This window comes from Podarcis cretensis (assembly GCF_951804945.1).
Source record: "Podarcis cretensis genome assembly, chromosome: 13".
Taxonomy (NCBI): Eukaryota; Metazoa; Chordata; class Lepidosauria; order Squamata; family Lacertidae; genus Podarcis; species Podarcis cretensis.
Genome location: NC_137182.1, coordinates 2,143,850 through 2,161,245, shown reverse-complemented (window position 1 = coordinate 2,161,245; position 17,396 = coordinate 2,143,850). Strand labels below are relative to the sequence as shown.

The window sequence follows — 17,396 nt, the reverse complement described above, 5'->3', positions numbered from 1 at the left end:
TCTCTTCATGAACCTTCCTAGGGGACCTAAACACATACGTTTGAGTCCATGCACAACAGCTCCTGCACAAATAACACCTTGTTGAGGTGGAGGTGGGGGTGAGCCTGCAGGTGTGACCCCGATTTCCTCCTCTTCCCCCCTTTTGGCTGCAGCACATTCCATTTCTACTAATATGCATAACTAGACTGGTGACCATTGCAGGTTTATGGACCATAACATACATTTCCTTCTTTTCACTTCTTCAGAACCCCAGAGTTACGTGGAAGGCCTCAGTCATTCCACTGTGAAGCCCGAAAGCCCCACAGGCCCAAATCCTGCTGTGTTGCGGACGGATCCTTCCTGCCGGCAGCCTTTTGCAGCTGTCTGCTCAGTCCCATGTCATCGCCCTGCCCAGCAAGGAGACAGGTAAGACAACTTCTGCATCTCTTAATTTTCAGCCACCTTATTTGGATGTAGAGGAATCTGATTCCAGGAAGAATTCCTTAAACAGTTTATAGACCCAACCCTGAATTGTGTCACCTTGAGGGGTAACCCTGAGGCAACCTTTCTGAGTGCTTAATGGTCATTTTTGATACTTGGTTTGAAAGCCAGGAAGAACAGATTATTCTGTTTCTGGTCCATGTCAATTTCACATTTATTAATAAATCTGTCGCATTCTACTGCCATATTAATCTGACTTTTTAAAAAAATCTGCATGGCAGTTTGTATTTAAATACATATTTGTATACATTTTATTATAAAGTAAGTATTTGAATACTTATTTCATTGAGTTGAGAACTGTATCACAGAAGTCAAAGAAGTGTTCAGTCTGAAGGAGAAGTACATTCAAATCTTCACATTAGTCTGGAGAGTGTAGATCAGATCCCTTCTCACCAGATTTTGCCATGCATTCCCTGGGCCAGTCTTTGGATGCAGTGTTGAGATGGATGAGGAAAAACAAGCTGAGCTTGAAGCCTGGCAATATGGAAACACTCTAGTAAAGACTTGTTGTCTGTTTCCTTTAATTTGCTCCCATAATCTTTTCTGCCACAATTAACTTGCTGGGAAATGTTTAAGCTGATAGCTTCAGTGCCTCTAAATGTTAAATGGGAAGCTGCCATCATTATTTATATAGCTGCATAATATACACAACACTTTTTGCAGTATCTTGAGCACAAAGCACGTCCTTACTCTGCGGCGCTTGCAGCCTAAACATCTCGGTTCAGGGGGACCAGCAAGCGGACAGGAAGGAAGGCATGGGAGAGGCAGATAGAAGGAGGAATAGATGAGCCAGTTTAGATAACTTCCTGTCTTCCTGAAGTATTTCCATCCTGTCTGGATCCCGTTTGTTGCAGCCCTACAGACCCAAAATGTTTTCCTGCGGCTGCACCTTTCAACTGAATAGGGAGCTCTCCTGAGAACTGTGCTGTGAATTGTTCCCAAAGTTAGTTTACATTGAGAAAGCTCAGTCTCCAGGATGTGCAGTGTTGCGGTCAGGGAGCACCTTCTGCAGCTGGTCCAATGGGAGGAAAAGCACTGTGTGGGAGGCGTACAAACAAGGACCCTGAGAGGGCCTCTGGGGCCATTGAATCCTGACGCAGGCCCTTTCTAGGCTCTTTGGACTTGTGGTGCAGGCCAGAGTACCCGTGGTTGCAGGACAGGAGTATTCACAGCTGAGAAAGATTTCTTTTGCCTGTCCATAGATTGGCCTTGCCATGCCAGAAGGTGTTATGGACTTCATAGATTAAAATAACCCTTACAAAGGTCAATTGGTCACATTTGACAGGAAAGTGCAGGAGTTAAAGGAGAAGCATGTGGCACCTTCAAAGGCACCTTCAAAGGTGTCGGGTGTTTCCAGAGGCCAGCTGCTAGGAGCTGTGCCACCCTTAGCCAGATGTGGAGCATCTTTGAGGCTAACCTCACCTGTCTGAAATTGTGGGGCCTAGGTTTGGGTGGGGTCAGGAGGGTTCACATGAAGGGCTGGGTGTGTCTTTCCTATGGCACTGATTTAGGCTGGTTGCCTTCACTGTTCATTCCCCCTTTCAGTCAAATGTGGCCCTAATTCAATCCATGTTATGCGTCTCGCCTCTTATTTTCTGCCCTTCAGTTCTCAAAGTATAAGACCATCAGTCTTCAGCAACCTTCTTTGAAGATGCAGCCAGTGGTTGGTTGGAAGGAGCCCCTTTGAAGTCTCCGCAGAGGGAGAAAGGCACCTAAAATGGGAGCATTTTCCTCTGTGCAAGGAAAGCACTGGGGGAAGCATTCTGAATGCAGACTACTTCATGGGGGGGGGGTCCTTTTAAGAATGAAGCATTCTTTTCTTGCCAAAGGTGTTTGGAAAACCCCTTCCATTTGGGAGGTGTTGCACTTTGCACAGTGCTTTGGAAGCGCCCAACAACCAGCCTATTCCGTCAAGCACTGCCCTGACCTGTCCCAAAACATGATGAAGGTGACTGAACCAAAAAGGTCTCTCAAGCCAACTAGAGGGTCCCCCAACCCTGCCAAAAAACTTGGTTTGTGTAGGTGGCAGAGTTGGTAGGGAAAGCTGAGTCACGTTGCCCCTTTAAGTGACCACAAAATGGATGATTATGTGGCCACTACAGACTGTGCTGGTGTTCCTGAAATGAAAATTCCCTAGAATGTGCCCAAGGTTGCAGTCTTTTCAAGCAACTTAACACCTCTCACATTATGTTTTGAACAAGGCAAATAGAAGTTATGTTTGTCAGGGATCTGGAACTGAATACAGAACACTTTTGAGTGTACATTCAGTAGCAAACTTGAGTGTGCTGCCACATAATGTGAGGTATAGCCATTGTACCATAAACTAAAACGCAGCGCTGCATATTCAAATGTTTTAAAGTACATTTTTGAAATGGTTTGATTGTTGTTTCACATTGTTTTCACTTTTTCAAACAGTCCAACTGAACAAGTTTGGCAGCAAAACAGTTCTCAATCCTCCTCAACATCCCAGTTTTCTGGAATAAACGACAACAGGTTTACGGGAAATTATCTCACATCTCCAGAGTTTTCTGTTCCTGTTCAAGATTGCTCACCCTTGTCTCACTTCCAGATCAAGGGACTTCAAGCTGGGTCATTTAACAGCCAGGAAAATTTGTCATTGGGGCAGCAGCAGGAACCTGGGGCAAATACCAGCACCCAAACATCCCTCACTTATGGAGGGATCAGTGCCAGCAGCTGCCAGCCCCTGGTGGAGATACAGCCTGATTTTCCATCAAATGCCAATAACGTGTCTCCCCAAACTCAGAAATCTCCAGGGGACAGTGACATTTTGCCGCACCGTTTTCTTGCAACAACTTTTGGACACAGCAGCCAAAGCGGTGCAAATCAGCAAAATCTTGGAATAAACATGCACCCTCAGCCCCCTCTTCCAGAGAAGAAGAGGACATCGGAGGGAGAACGTTCTTTCAGCTCTGTCTCACCATCTTCAAGCGGCTTCTCCAGCCCACACAGTGGAAGCACCATCAGCATTCCTTTTCCAAATGTTCTCCCAGATTTCTCTAAAGTTTTAAACACTTCACCATTGCCAGGTATGCTCATCAGAATGAATTCCAGAAGAATAACTGTGTTAATCTGATAATGAGCCTTGGGCTGGGTCAGGGTTTTCCAAACATGGGTCTCCAGCTCTGGGTAGTGTTGGCACCCACAGGATTCGCAAATGAGGTGGTGTCGTGAATTGCGCTACTCCAGTCTAGGTTTGGAACGCTCCCCTCATGTGAAAAAGAAATTTGTCTGGAGATAGAAAGCCAGAGGATCAGAGGGAGAGGTTCTGGCTCAGCACTTTGCCTCCCGTGCTCTGAAGTGGTGCAGCACATTCTGCCACTTGGGCATCTTCGTTCTGCTGCATGTTTAGACGGCAGCAGACTACAGCCGGCTCCTCAGGTGCTGCTTTATGTTAGGACAGCCATAGTGTGCTGCTGCTTTTCACTTCTCTTGGGCTTTCTTCTCTTTTTACCCCATAGAAAATCCAGCTGACAAGCAGGTGACTGTGAAGTTTGTCCAAGACACCTCCAAGTTCTGGTACAAACCGGAGATTTCAAGAGAGCAAGGTTTGTCAAGTCATGCCAAGTTAAACACCTTCCACAAGAAGGCAGCTTCATAGCGCTTTGTATTTACTTACAAATACTTTTGATTCACTCTAACTTGGAGCTGCAGGGTGAGTTGCACAGGGTTCCTTTTCAGTTTTCACTCCCAAAGAGAAAAAACTCCCAGCTTCTAGTGGGGACTATCAGTAGGCTGGAAGAGGTATATTTTAAGAATGCAGGGAGCATGTGAGTGCTCTTCAGGAGCAATCTCTCTCTTCCTCCGCCCCCTTCGTCTTAGATCACATATGATTATTTACAGTACCACCTATATCTCTGGTCATATAGAAAAGTCAAAAAGCAAGTGTTAGGGGAAAGTTATCTGTTTAAAACACGCATGGAGGGGGGGGGCAAAGTTGGTGTCCTCTTACACTTCTACAGATCCTCGATGAACTTTTTCCAATTTACACTGCCTGCTGGCAAACAATAAATCTGTTTTAATATAGGTTTTCTGAAACTGCCAGGTTGCTGCAGGTGTAGCAAGATCACAGAGTAGAAAAGATGATCAGAGAACATACCTGCTTGTTTGCTTTGGATTCAGAAAACCAAAAGCTGAACATTAAGTACTGTACAATTAACAGACAAAAGGTGGTTTCGCCTTTGGGGGGCGGGATGCAGATAGTTCTGGGGAAATTGACTCTGGGCAGCGAAGTATTGCTAGTTCCTAGAGATCAAATATTGTTACAGGGAAGGTTGTAAAGGTTGAATAACTGGCTTTTGGACCAAACAGTTTTCTATTGCTGCTCTCATTCTGCTGCTTTAGCCAGGTACAGACAGAAGGTTTTACTTACATGGTTAAGATATCGTAAAAGCACCCCGTAGGCTTTTTTCTTCTTCCTCACCCTTTGAGGGCTAACCATGCTTGGCTTCAAATCAGAGTTTGCAATGGTGCTTGCAAGTAGCTTGGCAAATTGTGGTTCCAGCTAACCCCAGTTTATCATCAATATCCCTACAGACCTAATACTTCTGCCTGACAAGTGCGTAGGTTCTGGAACTCAGAAGTGACTGAGAAGTGTGTGTGCTCATTTCTGGTACTTTTGACCTCTTCACCTGGCAGTCTGTGGGTGGTCAGTTAAATTTCCCATATCTTTTATGCAGCATCACTCTGGAGTATTGTGGGAAAATTAAATACCTACGCGCCATTTCCAGGTTAGCCAATGGCTGGGCTTCCCCCAATGTGAGGGGGCCCTCCTTTTCACAAGGAGCTCTGCTTATGTGGCTCCCGGGAGACTAGACTGACTTCAGAGAATAAGGAACTGAGACCATCCATGGTGTGACACGCTAAGGGGTGTGAGTAAGGCTCCCATAGATAGACCCAGTTAAACAAAAATGAGGTGCTCCTTTTAAACTTGGTTTGCCTTGTTTTAGGAGAGGAGTTTTATAGCACTTTCCTGTTGGATTACCAGCTACGTTTGTTTGTTTGTTACTTGCCTAAAAGCAACTCGCTCCCTCACTCTTTCTTTTCTCTTTCTTTTTTCTTCCCTCATGCAGCCATTGCTGTCCTGAAGGACAAGGAGCCTGGATCCTTCATTGTCCGGGACAGCCACTCTTTCAGGGGAGCCTATGGCCTTGCCATGAAAGTGGCTATACCTCCTCCTTCAGTGTTGCAGCTGAACAAGAAAGGTGTGATATGTTTTCTCTCTCCAGTTTGGGGAAAGGGATCTATACCTCCAAAGTTGAAAAAAATCCTTTGCCCTTTACATTCTAACGTAAGAAGTACATTTTTGAGATTGCCCCATTGCTGTTCTCCAGTTAGCATTTGTTTTTAGCAGATGCTGGGAACTGGCAAGTTCTCCATTATTTAGTGCAACTTTGAAAACAAGTCTGCACAACTAAAAAGAAAAATGAAACAAGCCTCCCAACTGCACCACCGCCACAGATACACACACACTAGATCAGTTATTTGTGGCTTAAAATACTAAAACTTACCAACTTGCATTGGGCTTCTTTACCTGATTGCCTGGAGCTCAGAAGCTGTTTACAAGCCTGCCTGAAGTGCCTCACTCTCTGAGCCTCCCTAATTGTTAGGACCCTGGAAAGAACCGGATTCCATTGTATAGGAATTCTATCTTTATCTGGAGGCAGTAATGCAATTCCTTGGAGGAAATAGGGAGGAGAGAACCCAGAGCAGGTTTGAAGCAGTAGCTCAGAAAGCCCTTGGCAAAGGCAGCGGAGCAATAAGGAGGCCTCTGAAATCCTTGTGCTTTGCCAAATAGCATGCCTGTCTTGCTGAGGGAAAAGGAAAATGGCATGCAGCGTTGGGCTGCATTCCTATACAATTTACCTGGGAGTAAACCATATGGAACTCAGTGAGGCTTACTTCGGAGTAGACATGTATCGGATTGGGCTGCAAATCAGTATGCCTTCCTAGAAGAGACGTGGTTGGTTTTAAAAATATTTTGTACTCAACAATTCTTCATTGAGCTAAAATCCATCGCAGTAATATTTTGTGAATGAGCAGTGGAAATGAAACTGCAAGTGTTCCGTTTTATGGCAAGTGATACAGTTTTTTCTGTCCCTTACACCATGTAATATTTCAGCAGTAGAATGCAAACTGCCATGCACAATTTGAGGATTGTGTTTTCTTGCTATGTACCAATTAAATTGTGTGTTCTGTGTCTTTCCTTCACAAGTTTCATCAGTGGAGATTCTGGGGTGTTCCAGTGCTACTTGCTTACTCTTAGGAAGTCTAGTAGTCGGATCAAATTAGATCAGTTTCCTCTTGTTTGTATTAGCTGCTTAGATATTTGAGAACTGTACGGCCCCCAGCCCTCCATATCCTAGCAGAGATGGCCAAAGGTATTTTAGTGCCCCAGTTGGATACATTTGAGAGGCGTTTCCAGCTTTTCTTGCAGTTTTGCAAATAATACAGTTGTGTGCCTTTTGGATCACATGGAAGTTTTTCATTGCACCCCTTAGTAAATAAAGTAATAAATAAAATAAAACTATTGGTGTATCCCAAGCAGCCACCCAAGATGGATTTAGGGGAGCGTGACCCATTCAGTCACACTGGGTACCAAGCCACAAGGGCACCATAACTATTATGTAGTGGGGGGGGGGCAAATTTTGGTGTCACATGGGACCGCCACTGCAGCCACCAGTGATTTGTGTGGTCATCAATGGCTTCTCTGGATGTTGTCTGCTTCTCCATCAAGTGTTGCTCTCCGTTGCTTATAGGGTATATAAGTTTCCCCTTCACTGCAAATGCAGATGAACCAACAGCACGATCCGTGTGCTATGGTCCTCATGTGTACAGTCCTTTTCTTGTGTACTGTGAATAGCCAGTCGACTCCAAGGCACGTACAGTGGTACCTTGGTTCTCGAACTGCTTAGTTGTTGAACCAATCGGCTCCTGAATGTCGCAAACCTGGAAGTAAGTGTTCTGGTTTGTGAATGTTTTTCAGAAGCCGAACAGTTGCAGCCAATTGGAAGCCGCACCTTGGTTTTCAAACTGTTTTGGGAGTTGAAGAGACTCCCAGAACGGATTACATTCGAGAACCAAGGTACCATTGTACAGTGGTACCTCAGGTTAAGTACTTAATTCGTTCCGGAGGTCAGTTCTTAACCTGAAACTGTTCTTAACCTGAAGCCCCACTTTAGCAAATGGGGTCTCCTGCTGCCGCCGTGCTGCCACAGCACGATTTCTGTTCTCATCCTGAAGCAAAGTTCTTAACCTGAAGCACTATTTCTGGGTTAGCGGAGTCTGTAACCTGAAGCGTATGTAACCTGAAGCGTATGTAACCTGAGGTACCACTGTACTTGCAGGTGATGCCATTCCTTCATTTGGTCTAATGACATTGTTTTCTGTTGTTTTATGCTGCAGTTGGAGATCTGTCTAATGAACTTGTCAGGCATTTCCTGATTGAGTGCACCCATAAGGGAGTGAGGTTGAAAGGATGCCTCAATGAGCCATATTTTGGTAAGGATATTTTATCTATCTGTAGTTCATAAGTGGTGGGCTTTAGGAAGGTGATGAATGAAACTTGGGCAATTTTTAAATTCCTGCTTTTGAATACCATTTAAGGCCTTGCCTCCCCTTTTTCAGTGTTGTTGTTTGGTTTTTTAAAAAAGTTTTATTACACTTCTCCTTTTCTCCTCCATCCCACACTGATGCCTTGGCAGAAGGAAGCACCACTGGAAAGTAGGCAGCTCCTCCCAGGAATGGAGCTCTCAGTCTCTCTGCACCTCACTCTGCCCTCTGCATAAGTGTTGCAGCTGCTCCACTTTGTCCTCCTTCACTTTCCCTAGTAATGTAGAGATTCCCAGAGAAGAAATGCAAACCAGAATTCAAATTAGGGGGCCAGATATGTGATGCCACTTTAAACCAAAGACTCGTACAAAGTCTTTTCAGATCAGGCTAAATCAAGGGCAGCTGAGTCCGGGCATATATACAGAAACTACAAGTTGAGACACTAGCATTTCATGGCCTCCTTCCACCATTGCTTCTACATGTGCTTCTACAATATTTTTCATACTTGGTATTCCATGTTGGAAATTCAAGTAGATAAGAACTCTGTATGCGTGGAAGTGTTTAAAGAGTGATCTAGCAAGTGAATCCTCGGTTAGTTTGCTGAATTGAGAGGCCCGCGAGAAGATCAGATACAGGTAAGTTTCAAGAGATAAGTTATCCAGTGCAATCCAGTTCTGTGCTGCCACAGAGAGAAACCTGTTGAGAAAGGATAGCTGCTGGCTTAAGATGCAGGATGTAAGAACAAAATAAGAAACTTGTTACACAAGCCAGAAGTTAACTTGATGCCTTCCTTTGTTTTAACCACAGGGAGTTTGACAGCCTTGGTGTATCAGCATTCAATTACTCCTCTGGCCCTGCCCTGCAAGCTGCTCATCCCAGACCAAGGTATTCCCATTAAAAAAGGAACAGGCTGGGCCTAATCCAGGTCTTGTGTAAATGTCTGAACCAATATGCATGTCTAGCACACTCATGTATTCAACACACAGCTCAGAGAGGACTAGGAACTGTTATGGACACCAGAGGAATACATAAAGGCTGGTTTATTTATGGAGGCTCCTTCAGAGAGCAAGCAAGTGGGCAGCAAATCATACAGCAAACACACTTTTCATTATGAGAACAGAAGAGCGAGTGTAGCCTTTTACTACTGTATGAGAAAGAAAAAAGGAGAGGAGCAGTGGGTGAGCCTGATCTAGTTGTGAACAGAACTTTCGCCTCCAGAGGTGTTAAATTCTCCCCTTAGAGTGCTTTGCACTGGCAAGGCTACAAGTGTCTTCCACACATTCCTTGGTCTGTGGTCCAGTGAAGCATGAATACAAGGTGCCGTTGGAGCTGTGAGCTGCCCAACCATTGAATATCTGGAGTTTAAATGCTGCTTTTAGACCAGCTAAACTGGGGGGGGGGGGGGGGAGCTTCCTGAGTAAGTACTGTCATGCTTTAAGTCCTTTGCTTATTTCGCTCAAGTTCCTGTCAGTTTACTAATCTGTTCTCTAAGATAAGTTTGAAGTTGAAGTGACATGGCCATAGTCTGAAATGTATATTAATTGAATAATAAATTTATTCTTGGATATTCAGTTTACTTCTCAGCAGAATCTCAAATTGTGGGAATCTAATTGGGACATAGAAATAGAAGAGGAAATTTGGAATAGGAATACTTTGTAAGTCAATTTCTTCCAAGAGAATGGGGCTTGTTAAAAATCTCTTTGGGCTGCTATCATACCCCTAGGAAGCTACCTTACCTAAAACCTAATAGCTCTCTTCTCTGCTGGACAGAGTGTGCCACCGGTCTTGGGACACACAGACATAAGAGGTGCTTGGACTGTTCAAAACTAGAAACATTTTGGAAACATATTTTTCAGGAAATGTTTTTAATCACATGCCCAAATGTCCCTATAATTCTTTCTTTGGCTCTTTTTAATTTATATAAAGGAGAAACAGAGCAAGTAAGAAGTAAGGAACTCAGAATGTGCTTGCTAACTGCAGCACATACAATGATAGCCAGACATCAGAAATCTTTAAGCCTTTTCGCTATCAGTGGTATCCAAACTGTGCTACTAGGAAAACTGTCTCACAAGTTAAATGTGACAATTGGGCAAAAGAAACGTGGCAATTCTAATGCCACTTGGTATGATTTTATTGTTTATAAAATAATGAAGCACATGGAAGCTATGTGCCATCTCATATACAATATGGTCTGGCTTGTATAGACTTGAGACGCTACTGCATTTTGATCCATCACCAGCTGATTTGTAATTCAAAAACCTGAGTTTCTTTCATCATGTGATCTTACAAAGCATACAGTATTTAAAAATGAATATAGTTTCAGTTCCTTTATCATATAAGTTAAATAAACACTATTTTAACCGTCCAAAGCAAATATATAAAAAAGCAAGCTTGAATTTTCAACCTTGTACTACAAGAGGCTGCAGAGTGGCTGTTTGCTTTATTTACAGTCAAGCACTTTTAAATATCATGCATTCACTGAAATGATTGGGACTTAAAAGTACTTGACTGAGTTTGAATTGTTCCCAGAGTTTTCTCCTCCCTTCTCATGCGTAGCTGAAGGGGTGGAGTGTACTTTGGGCCTGGATGCTTTTCCTTATAATAGCTCCAATAAGGTGTCATGTAACACCGAGAATCTGACTTAACTTCTCAATCCAATTTATATGGAAGATGCAAGTTTCCATTTCTGTCTGCAGACCCCCTGGAGGAGATACCTGAAAGCTCTCCGCAGACGGCTGCAAACTCTGCTGCAGAGCTTCTGAAGCAAGGGGCAGGTCAGTGAATAGTTCTTGGCGCATCAGTATTAGAAGGCTTTGCATGCCACCCAAGTGAGTTGTGATTAAGGGCTGCAGACTGTTCTAAGCTCTTTTAAAGAGAAACCTAGAAATAAAAACAGTTATTGTTTCATCTTCTGGTGTAGCCTGTGAACGTTATAGTAAACTTCTCTGTGTTCCTAAGAGAGGGGTGGTGGTGTAAAAATAAATAAAAAGTTTAATTAGTGCACACTGGGTCTGAATTTTCAGGCTAATAGCTGCTGCATGGCATTCTGTGAGCTTGTATACATACGAGCCTGAATGTCTACTTAAATGTTGTGTGAAGGAAGTTCCTGTGTCTGCTTTGCAATATGTCTGCCATCAGAACCAAAGTAAGATTTTCCTGTACAGATCCTGCTCACTTTTATAGTTCTTTCCTTGTATTTCTTCCTTTATTGCATGAACAGCATGCAATGTTTGGTACCTGAATTCTGTTGAAATGGAGTCCCTCACTGGTTATCAGGCAGTGCAGAAGGCCCTGAGTTTAACCCTGGCTGAAGAACCGCCTCCTGTCTCTACTGTGGTCCATTTCAAAGTGTCTGCGCAGGGCATCACACTGACGGACAACCAGAGAAAGTGAGTCCTGGCACTGCTGTGTGCTTGGTTTGGGGGTTGTTGGAGGTTTCAAAAGAATTTCTTTTAAAAAAATAATACGTATGAGCCTATTAGAATGCTTCATGATAATTTTAGTTAGTTTCAATGTTTACCTGCTGTTTTTCTGCCAGGCTTCCAAAGTACACATCGTGTTTAATGCCTAGTTAGGTTCTCTTTTTTTAATATGGAACACAGCCATGATAAAGGGCCTAACCAAGACCTATTCAGTAGTGAGGGTTTTTCTTAAGCTTTTATGCTGTGAATTCAGATGAAGTTGCATCCCCCAGCAGCTGCCGCTGCATTGCAATGGCATTACCATTGCTGCAAGCAGCAGCCTTCCTCACATGTGAAATAGCAGCCTTGACGGCATGAGAAGAAAGGGTTAAAATCCTCATGCACCACAATCCTTATTCTGATTGGCAGCTTCACAACTGTCAGTTAAAGTTTTATAAAAGAATCATGCAATGCCAGTTGTGTTTAATGCAGAATGTATTTTGTTCCTACAACAAACATTGTCTTGCAATTGCCTATCCCCTCAGGAAACCACCCCCTGGTAGAATGTGCCTGAGATGTAAGCACATAAATTTATGTAGCCACAACATTTCTTAAACCTATTTTGTCATATTATCTCTTTCCCTCAGGCTCTTCTTCAGGAGGCACTATCCGGTCAACACTGTTATTTTCTGTGCTTTGGATCCACAGGACAGAAAGTAAGGACAGCAAATGCTTTTCCTAATTCAACATTCATAATATTGTGTGAGACTACAAAAAACACTAATAGAAATATTAATCTTTTCTTTCCCCCACCCGCCTCTTCTGTTGGCCACAAGATGGATGAAAGAGAGCCTTTCAGCAAAGTAAGTGACAGCATGCATCTTACTATCTGACCACCTTGGCAAACCGCTTATACCACGTCCAGGACTCTGCATTTCTTTCAGATAACCTCTAAATCGGGACTATTGAGCAAGGTTTGGGGACTCTTATCAGGTGGCAATTTGGAGTCTCAACTGTGACCCATGGCATCTTCCACACTTCCTACAATGTTTGGAACAATCTTTATGTCCTGGAAATGATGCCCTTAGTGGGACAAGAGCAGAGACATACAAATGGCGTCTGCTGCTCTTCTCAACATCCCCCTTTCCTCCGCATTCTGATTCAGGGAGCATTGCAGGAATTGGGAATTGGGAATCATGGCATTTGCCACTTGCTAGTATTTGTAGCCAAGGAAGAAAGTTGTAGGAGGAGTGATGGTCTAGTCTTGTTGGATTGGGTGAAGCAGAGTCTGGCAAGCATGTGGGGGCTTTGGGAAGGCCAACAACGACATGTTCAAAATGGGGCTTAGATGGTAAAGTACGAAGAGATGCTGGTCAAGGGATTGTGACTATTTTGAAGAAGATGGTACTTGCAGTTAAAATGAGTGACATTTTCAGAGGTGTACTAATAATATTGGCTCCTTCCTCCTCCAGCAAAACTAGCTTCAGATGCATGTGGGAAATTTTGGTTTGGCCCCAAAGCATTTGCTAGGTGGGGAGTTTGGTTGGGCATTTTGAGTGACTCCCCCGCTCTAAATATGCAACTTCAGTTAAATTTCTTAAGTATTTCTAAAACGGAAGCCCTGAGGTGTTAAAATGCTCTAGGGCAGAATGGTGTTTCTGTGGTGAGTGTTAACTATTGGAGATCCCTGGATCAGATCTACCCTTCCAAGAGGTGCCCTTATAATAATAATAATAATAATTTATTATTTATACCCCGCCCATCTGGCTGAGTTTCCCCAGCCACTCTGGGCGGCTCCCAATCAGTGTTAAAAACAATACAGCATTACATATTAAAAACTTCCCTGAACAGGGCTGCCTTAAGATGTCTTCTGAATGACAGGTAATTCTTTATCTCTTTGACATCTGATGGGAGGGCGTTCCACAGGTCGGGCGCCACTACCGAGAAGGCCCTCTGCCTGGTTCCCTGTAGCCTCACTTCTCGCAATGAGGGAACCGCCAGAAGGCCCTCGGCGCTGGATCTCAGTGTCCGGGCTGAACGATGGGGGTGGAGATGCTCCTTCAGGTATACAGGACCGAGGCCGTTTAGGGCTTTAAAGGTCAGCACCAACACTTTGAATCGTGCTCGGAAACGTACTGGGAGCCAGTGCAGATCTCTCAGAACCGGTGTTATGTGGTCCCGGCGGCCACTCCCAGTCACCAGTCTAGCTGCCGCATTCTGGATTAATTGCAGTTTCCGGGTCACCTTCAAAGGTAGCCCCACGTAGAGCGCGTTGCAGTAGTCCAAGCGTGAGATAACCAGAGCATGCACCACTCTGGCGAGACAGTCCGCGGGAAGGTAGGGTCTTAGCCTGCGTACCAGGTGGAGCTGGTAGACAGCTGCCCTGGACACAGAGTTAACCTGCGCCTCCATGGACAGCTGTGAGTCCAAAATGACTCCCAGGCTGCGCACCTGGTCCTTCAGGGGCACAGTTACCCCATTCAGGACCAGGGAATCCTCCACACCTGCCCGCCTCCTGTCCCCCAAAAACAGTACTTCTGTCTTGTCAGGATTCAACCTCAATCTGTTAGCCGCCATCCAACCTCCAACCGCCTCCAGGCACTCACACAGGACCTTCACCGCCTTCACTGGTTCTGATTTAAAGGAGAGGTAGAGCTGGGTGTCATCTGCATACTGATGAACACCCAGTCCAAACCCCCTGATGATCTCTCCCAGCGGCTTCATATAGATGTTAAAAAGCATGGGGGAGAGGACGGAACCCTGAGGTACCCCACAAGTGAGGGCCCAAGGGTCTGAACACTCATCCCCCACCACCACTTTCTGAACACGGCCCAGGAGGAAGGAGCGGAACCACTGTATAACAGTGCCCCCAGCTCCCAGCCCCTCTAGACGGTCCAGAAGGATGTTATGGTCGATGGTGTCAAAGGCCGCTGAGAGATCCAGCAGAACTAGGAAACAGCCTTGGGGCACAGGAGAGGTTGGAGGAAGTGAACAGCATGTGAGCTCTGACCTAACATCTCCTGTAGTCGCAGAAAACAGCTGGGAGTGGGGGGCAAGTTTGCAAACTACTTTCTCTTAGTTTGTTCTGGCCTCCAAAGTAATTCCATTATTCGCTCTGTGGCATGATGCTTCTTTCTTTTCATGCGCATTTCCTTTGCTTTTGCTTTCTACAGGGTGTTTGGGTTTGTTGCAAGGAAACAAGGTGACGCTGCAGACAACGTGTGCCACTTGTTTGCAGAGAATGATCCAGAGCAACCTGCCAGTGCCATTGTAAACTTCGTATCAAAGGTCATGATAGGTTCCCAGAAGAAGAACTAAGAGCTTCCAACTGAGTGCTGATGTTATGAGATTATGGCCACACAGCCTGCATCTAGCGGTTTCCCAGGACGACATTCCACATACAAGGACTGCCATCAGTAACATCACCTGACCGTTTGACAGGTTTCGACATACAAGTGCAACGTTAAGCAAAGAAGGGAGCTAGAAGTCAGCAAGATCCCTAAAGCCCATATCTGAACAAATTTTGGAAGAAAGACTTAAAGCAAGGGAGCCAGTAGTATTTCCCATGTGCGGCTTTCTGATTTTTCGCCACATTGGGCTAGAATCCTAGAATTGTAGAGTTGGCAGGGTCTCAAGAGTCATCTATTCCAACCCCCTGCCATGCAGGTAGAATGGGAGGTGGGAGCCACGTTGCTTTTAGCTGGAATTCTTGCTAGGAAACACACAATCAAGGGCAGAACTACACTTAAAGAAATCACAAAGGGAACGGCCTCTGGGTGCATTTGTAGGGAAGAAGTGGGAGCTACAGTCTGGGTTATAATTTCAGGTTCTCCTTTGCAAGTGCCCACCTCTGCATTAGTGTTATCTCAGCAAATTCAGCTTTGGAAATGCATTTGCTGATACAGCATATATTTCCACCTGTAAATAATTGCTGTAGTTTCATTTGATGATAGCCATGGCCATTCTCTTCCCTTGTTTTCACATAACAATCAAACTTTAAATGGAAAAATGTTGTGTTCAGAGGAAATTGGTGCATATTTATTTGGGATGGTGCAGAGGGAGAGAGAAATGTTTTTGGACTGCAACAAGTAGGGTAAGGAAGCTTGGGTGCCTTTAATTTATTTGATGGTAAATGGGAGGGATTGGTTAAAAAAGAAAAATGCAATGCATGTTTGTCATGTTATTTTCACGTTGCTTCATATACGAAGAATTTAAGTAGGGAATATAACTCTTTTCATGGTTGCAGGATAAAAAGGAGGGGGAAAGCACACAAGAGAACATTTCTGTATAATTTATAATATATTGCTGTAGTCAGACTATTTATAGCAGGCGTGGAGAACCTGTGTGCCTCCACATGTTGCAGGATGGCAACTATCATCAGTTCAAGCCAGGAAGGCTGATGGCCAGGACGATGGGAGTTGTAGTCCAGTGATACCTGGAGGTGCCACAGGTTTCTCAACCCTTGTGGCGCAAAGCAGGCCGCTCTCTGTTGTATAGTATTCTAATTCTGAGCATACTGTTGAAGGCACCGTTCATTATGATAGGACTTGGGCAGGAGATCCATTCAAGCTCTGAACTGAATGGGGGTTCTACTGCAGCACCACTTGGAGCAATGCTTTTTTTAATGTATCCTGTATTCCTTCAGTAGCGGAGACTTCGCTTGAGCCTTGCTGTAGGAAGTAGTTTTGTATTCTGACTTTAAAAGCAGCCTTTACATTTACAGTAAATATTTTCATATTATTTTCTATTACTTAAAATGATGGTTATCAAATCCAATTTGTATGGATGGTTTTTAAGCTGATTTTTATTTTTAAAATCTGGAATAAATAAAACATAAAGAGGAAAAAATATTTTTGTTGCACTTACCCATATTTTGAAGATGGTCTGATTCTGTTTTGCCAGTATGGCACATCCTGTGCATGCACTGCTTATGAAGACAACACATGTGACAACTGCCTCTTTAAGATCCATCTTGCCACTTCCTTCACACACAGACCCAGCAAGATGGAGAGAAACTTTCCGTTGATTTGAGCCCATGCCACAGGAATTCATGTGTGAATATGCAACCACATACACCTTTGAATCAGGGTAGTTGAGAGAATCAAGCCTCATAAGCAGCATTCTCGGTCACTAAAGGAGCTAGGTTTAGCCCCCCCCCCCCCAAACAGATATGTCAATCTCCCTTCTTTTTTGTTCCATGAGTTTTTTTGGCTCCTGTTTGTTTGCAGCGTTTTGAGAGGGTTGTGATATCCTGTTCTTGTTAATTTCTGAGGTGGTTTGCTTTTAAGGGATGCTTTTTCTTTTATACAGGTTTCTCTGACAACCGCTTTCATTGTGTCCCAGAGGGGGGTCAGGCATGGCCAAACTTGGCCCTCCAGATGTTTTGGGACTACAACTCCCATCATCCCTAGTTAACAGGACCAGTGTTCAGGGGTGGTGGGAACTGTACTCCCAAAATATCCGGAGGGCCAAGTTTGGCCATGCCTGAGGGGAGTTGTTAGGTTCTCTACACCATTGTCCTTCAAGTAGTTTTAGAGGGTCTTCGAGAGAAACTCTCTTGCCATTTGGTTTGTGTTCAGTATGGGACTAAAGGACCATGATGAGGTGGTTTGTATTTTCTCTCCTAGCTTGAGAGAAGGCATGGTCCGTGATCTTAATGTTATCAACATTTGTCGTTCCAACCAAGGGGATCAGGCCTGGTGAGAGCAGAATGCTAGCCAATCTTGACATTATGGTGTGGTGCCCAGACTTGAGAATGTGTGGCTGGTGCTGCCTGGGTTCTTTTCACCCCCATATATCGTACAGGCCTCCGTTTTTTAGCCTTTCTAGTAGCCTATGAGAGTCTGGTTTTGGGTTTCCCATGTGGTTGTGGGGCAGATGTCTCTCAAGGAGGTACCTCTCACATTTAGGTTGCGGTTGCCTCCCAAGATAGCTTGCCCTTTGGAG

At 44.4% G+C, this 17,396-nt stretch overlaps 1 protein-coding gene across 2 annotated transcripts in view; it reads left to right on the top strand.

Moving 5' to 3' along the window:
• Positions 1–16,300, top strand: part of TNS3 (tensin 3) — a 74,662-nt gene extending 58,362 nt beyond the window's left edge. For both annotated transcript variants that reach the window (XM_079949327.1, XM_079949326.1), the window contains 11 exons: positions 246–405; positions 2,896–3,527; positions 3,960–4,046; positions 5,571–5,702; positions 7,903–7,998; positions 8,857–8,934; positions 10,746–10,823; positions 11,270–11,438; positions 12,098–12,166; positions 12,287–12,313; positions 14,624–16,300. In XM_079949327.1, the coding sequence (XP_079805453.1) occupies positions 246–405; positions 2,896–3,527; positions 3,960–4,046; positions 5,571–5,702; positions 7,903–7,998; positions 8,857–8,934; positions 10,746–10,823; positions 11,270–11,438; positions 12,098–12,166; positions 12,287–12,313; positions 14,624–14,768 (1,673 nt within the window). In that variant the 3' untranslated portion in view covers positions 14,769–16,300. The remainder of the gene's footprint in view (positions 1–245; positions 406–2,895; positions 3,528–3,959; positions 4,047–5,570; positions 5,703–7,902; positions 7,999–8,856; positions 8,935–10,745; positions 10,824–11,269; positions 11,439–12,097; positions 12,167–12,286; positions 12,314–14,623) is intronic.
• Positions 16,301–17,396: the final 1,096 nt, after the last annotated feature.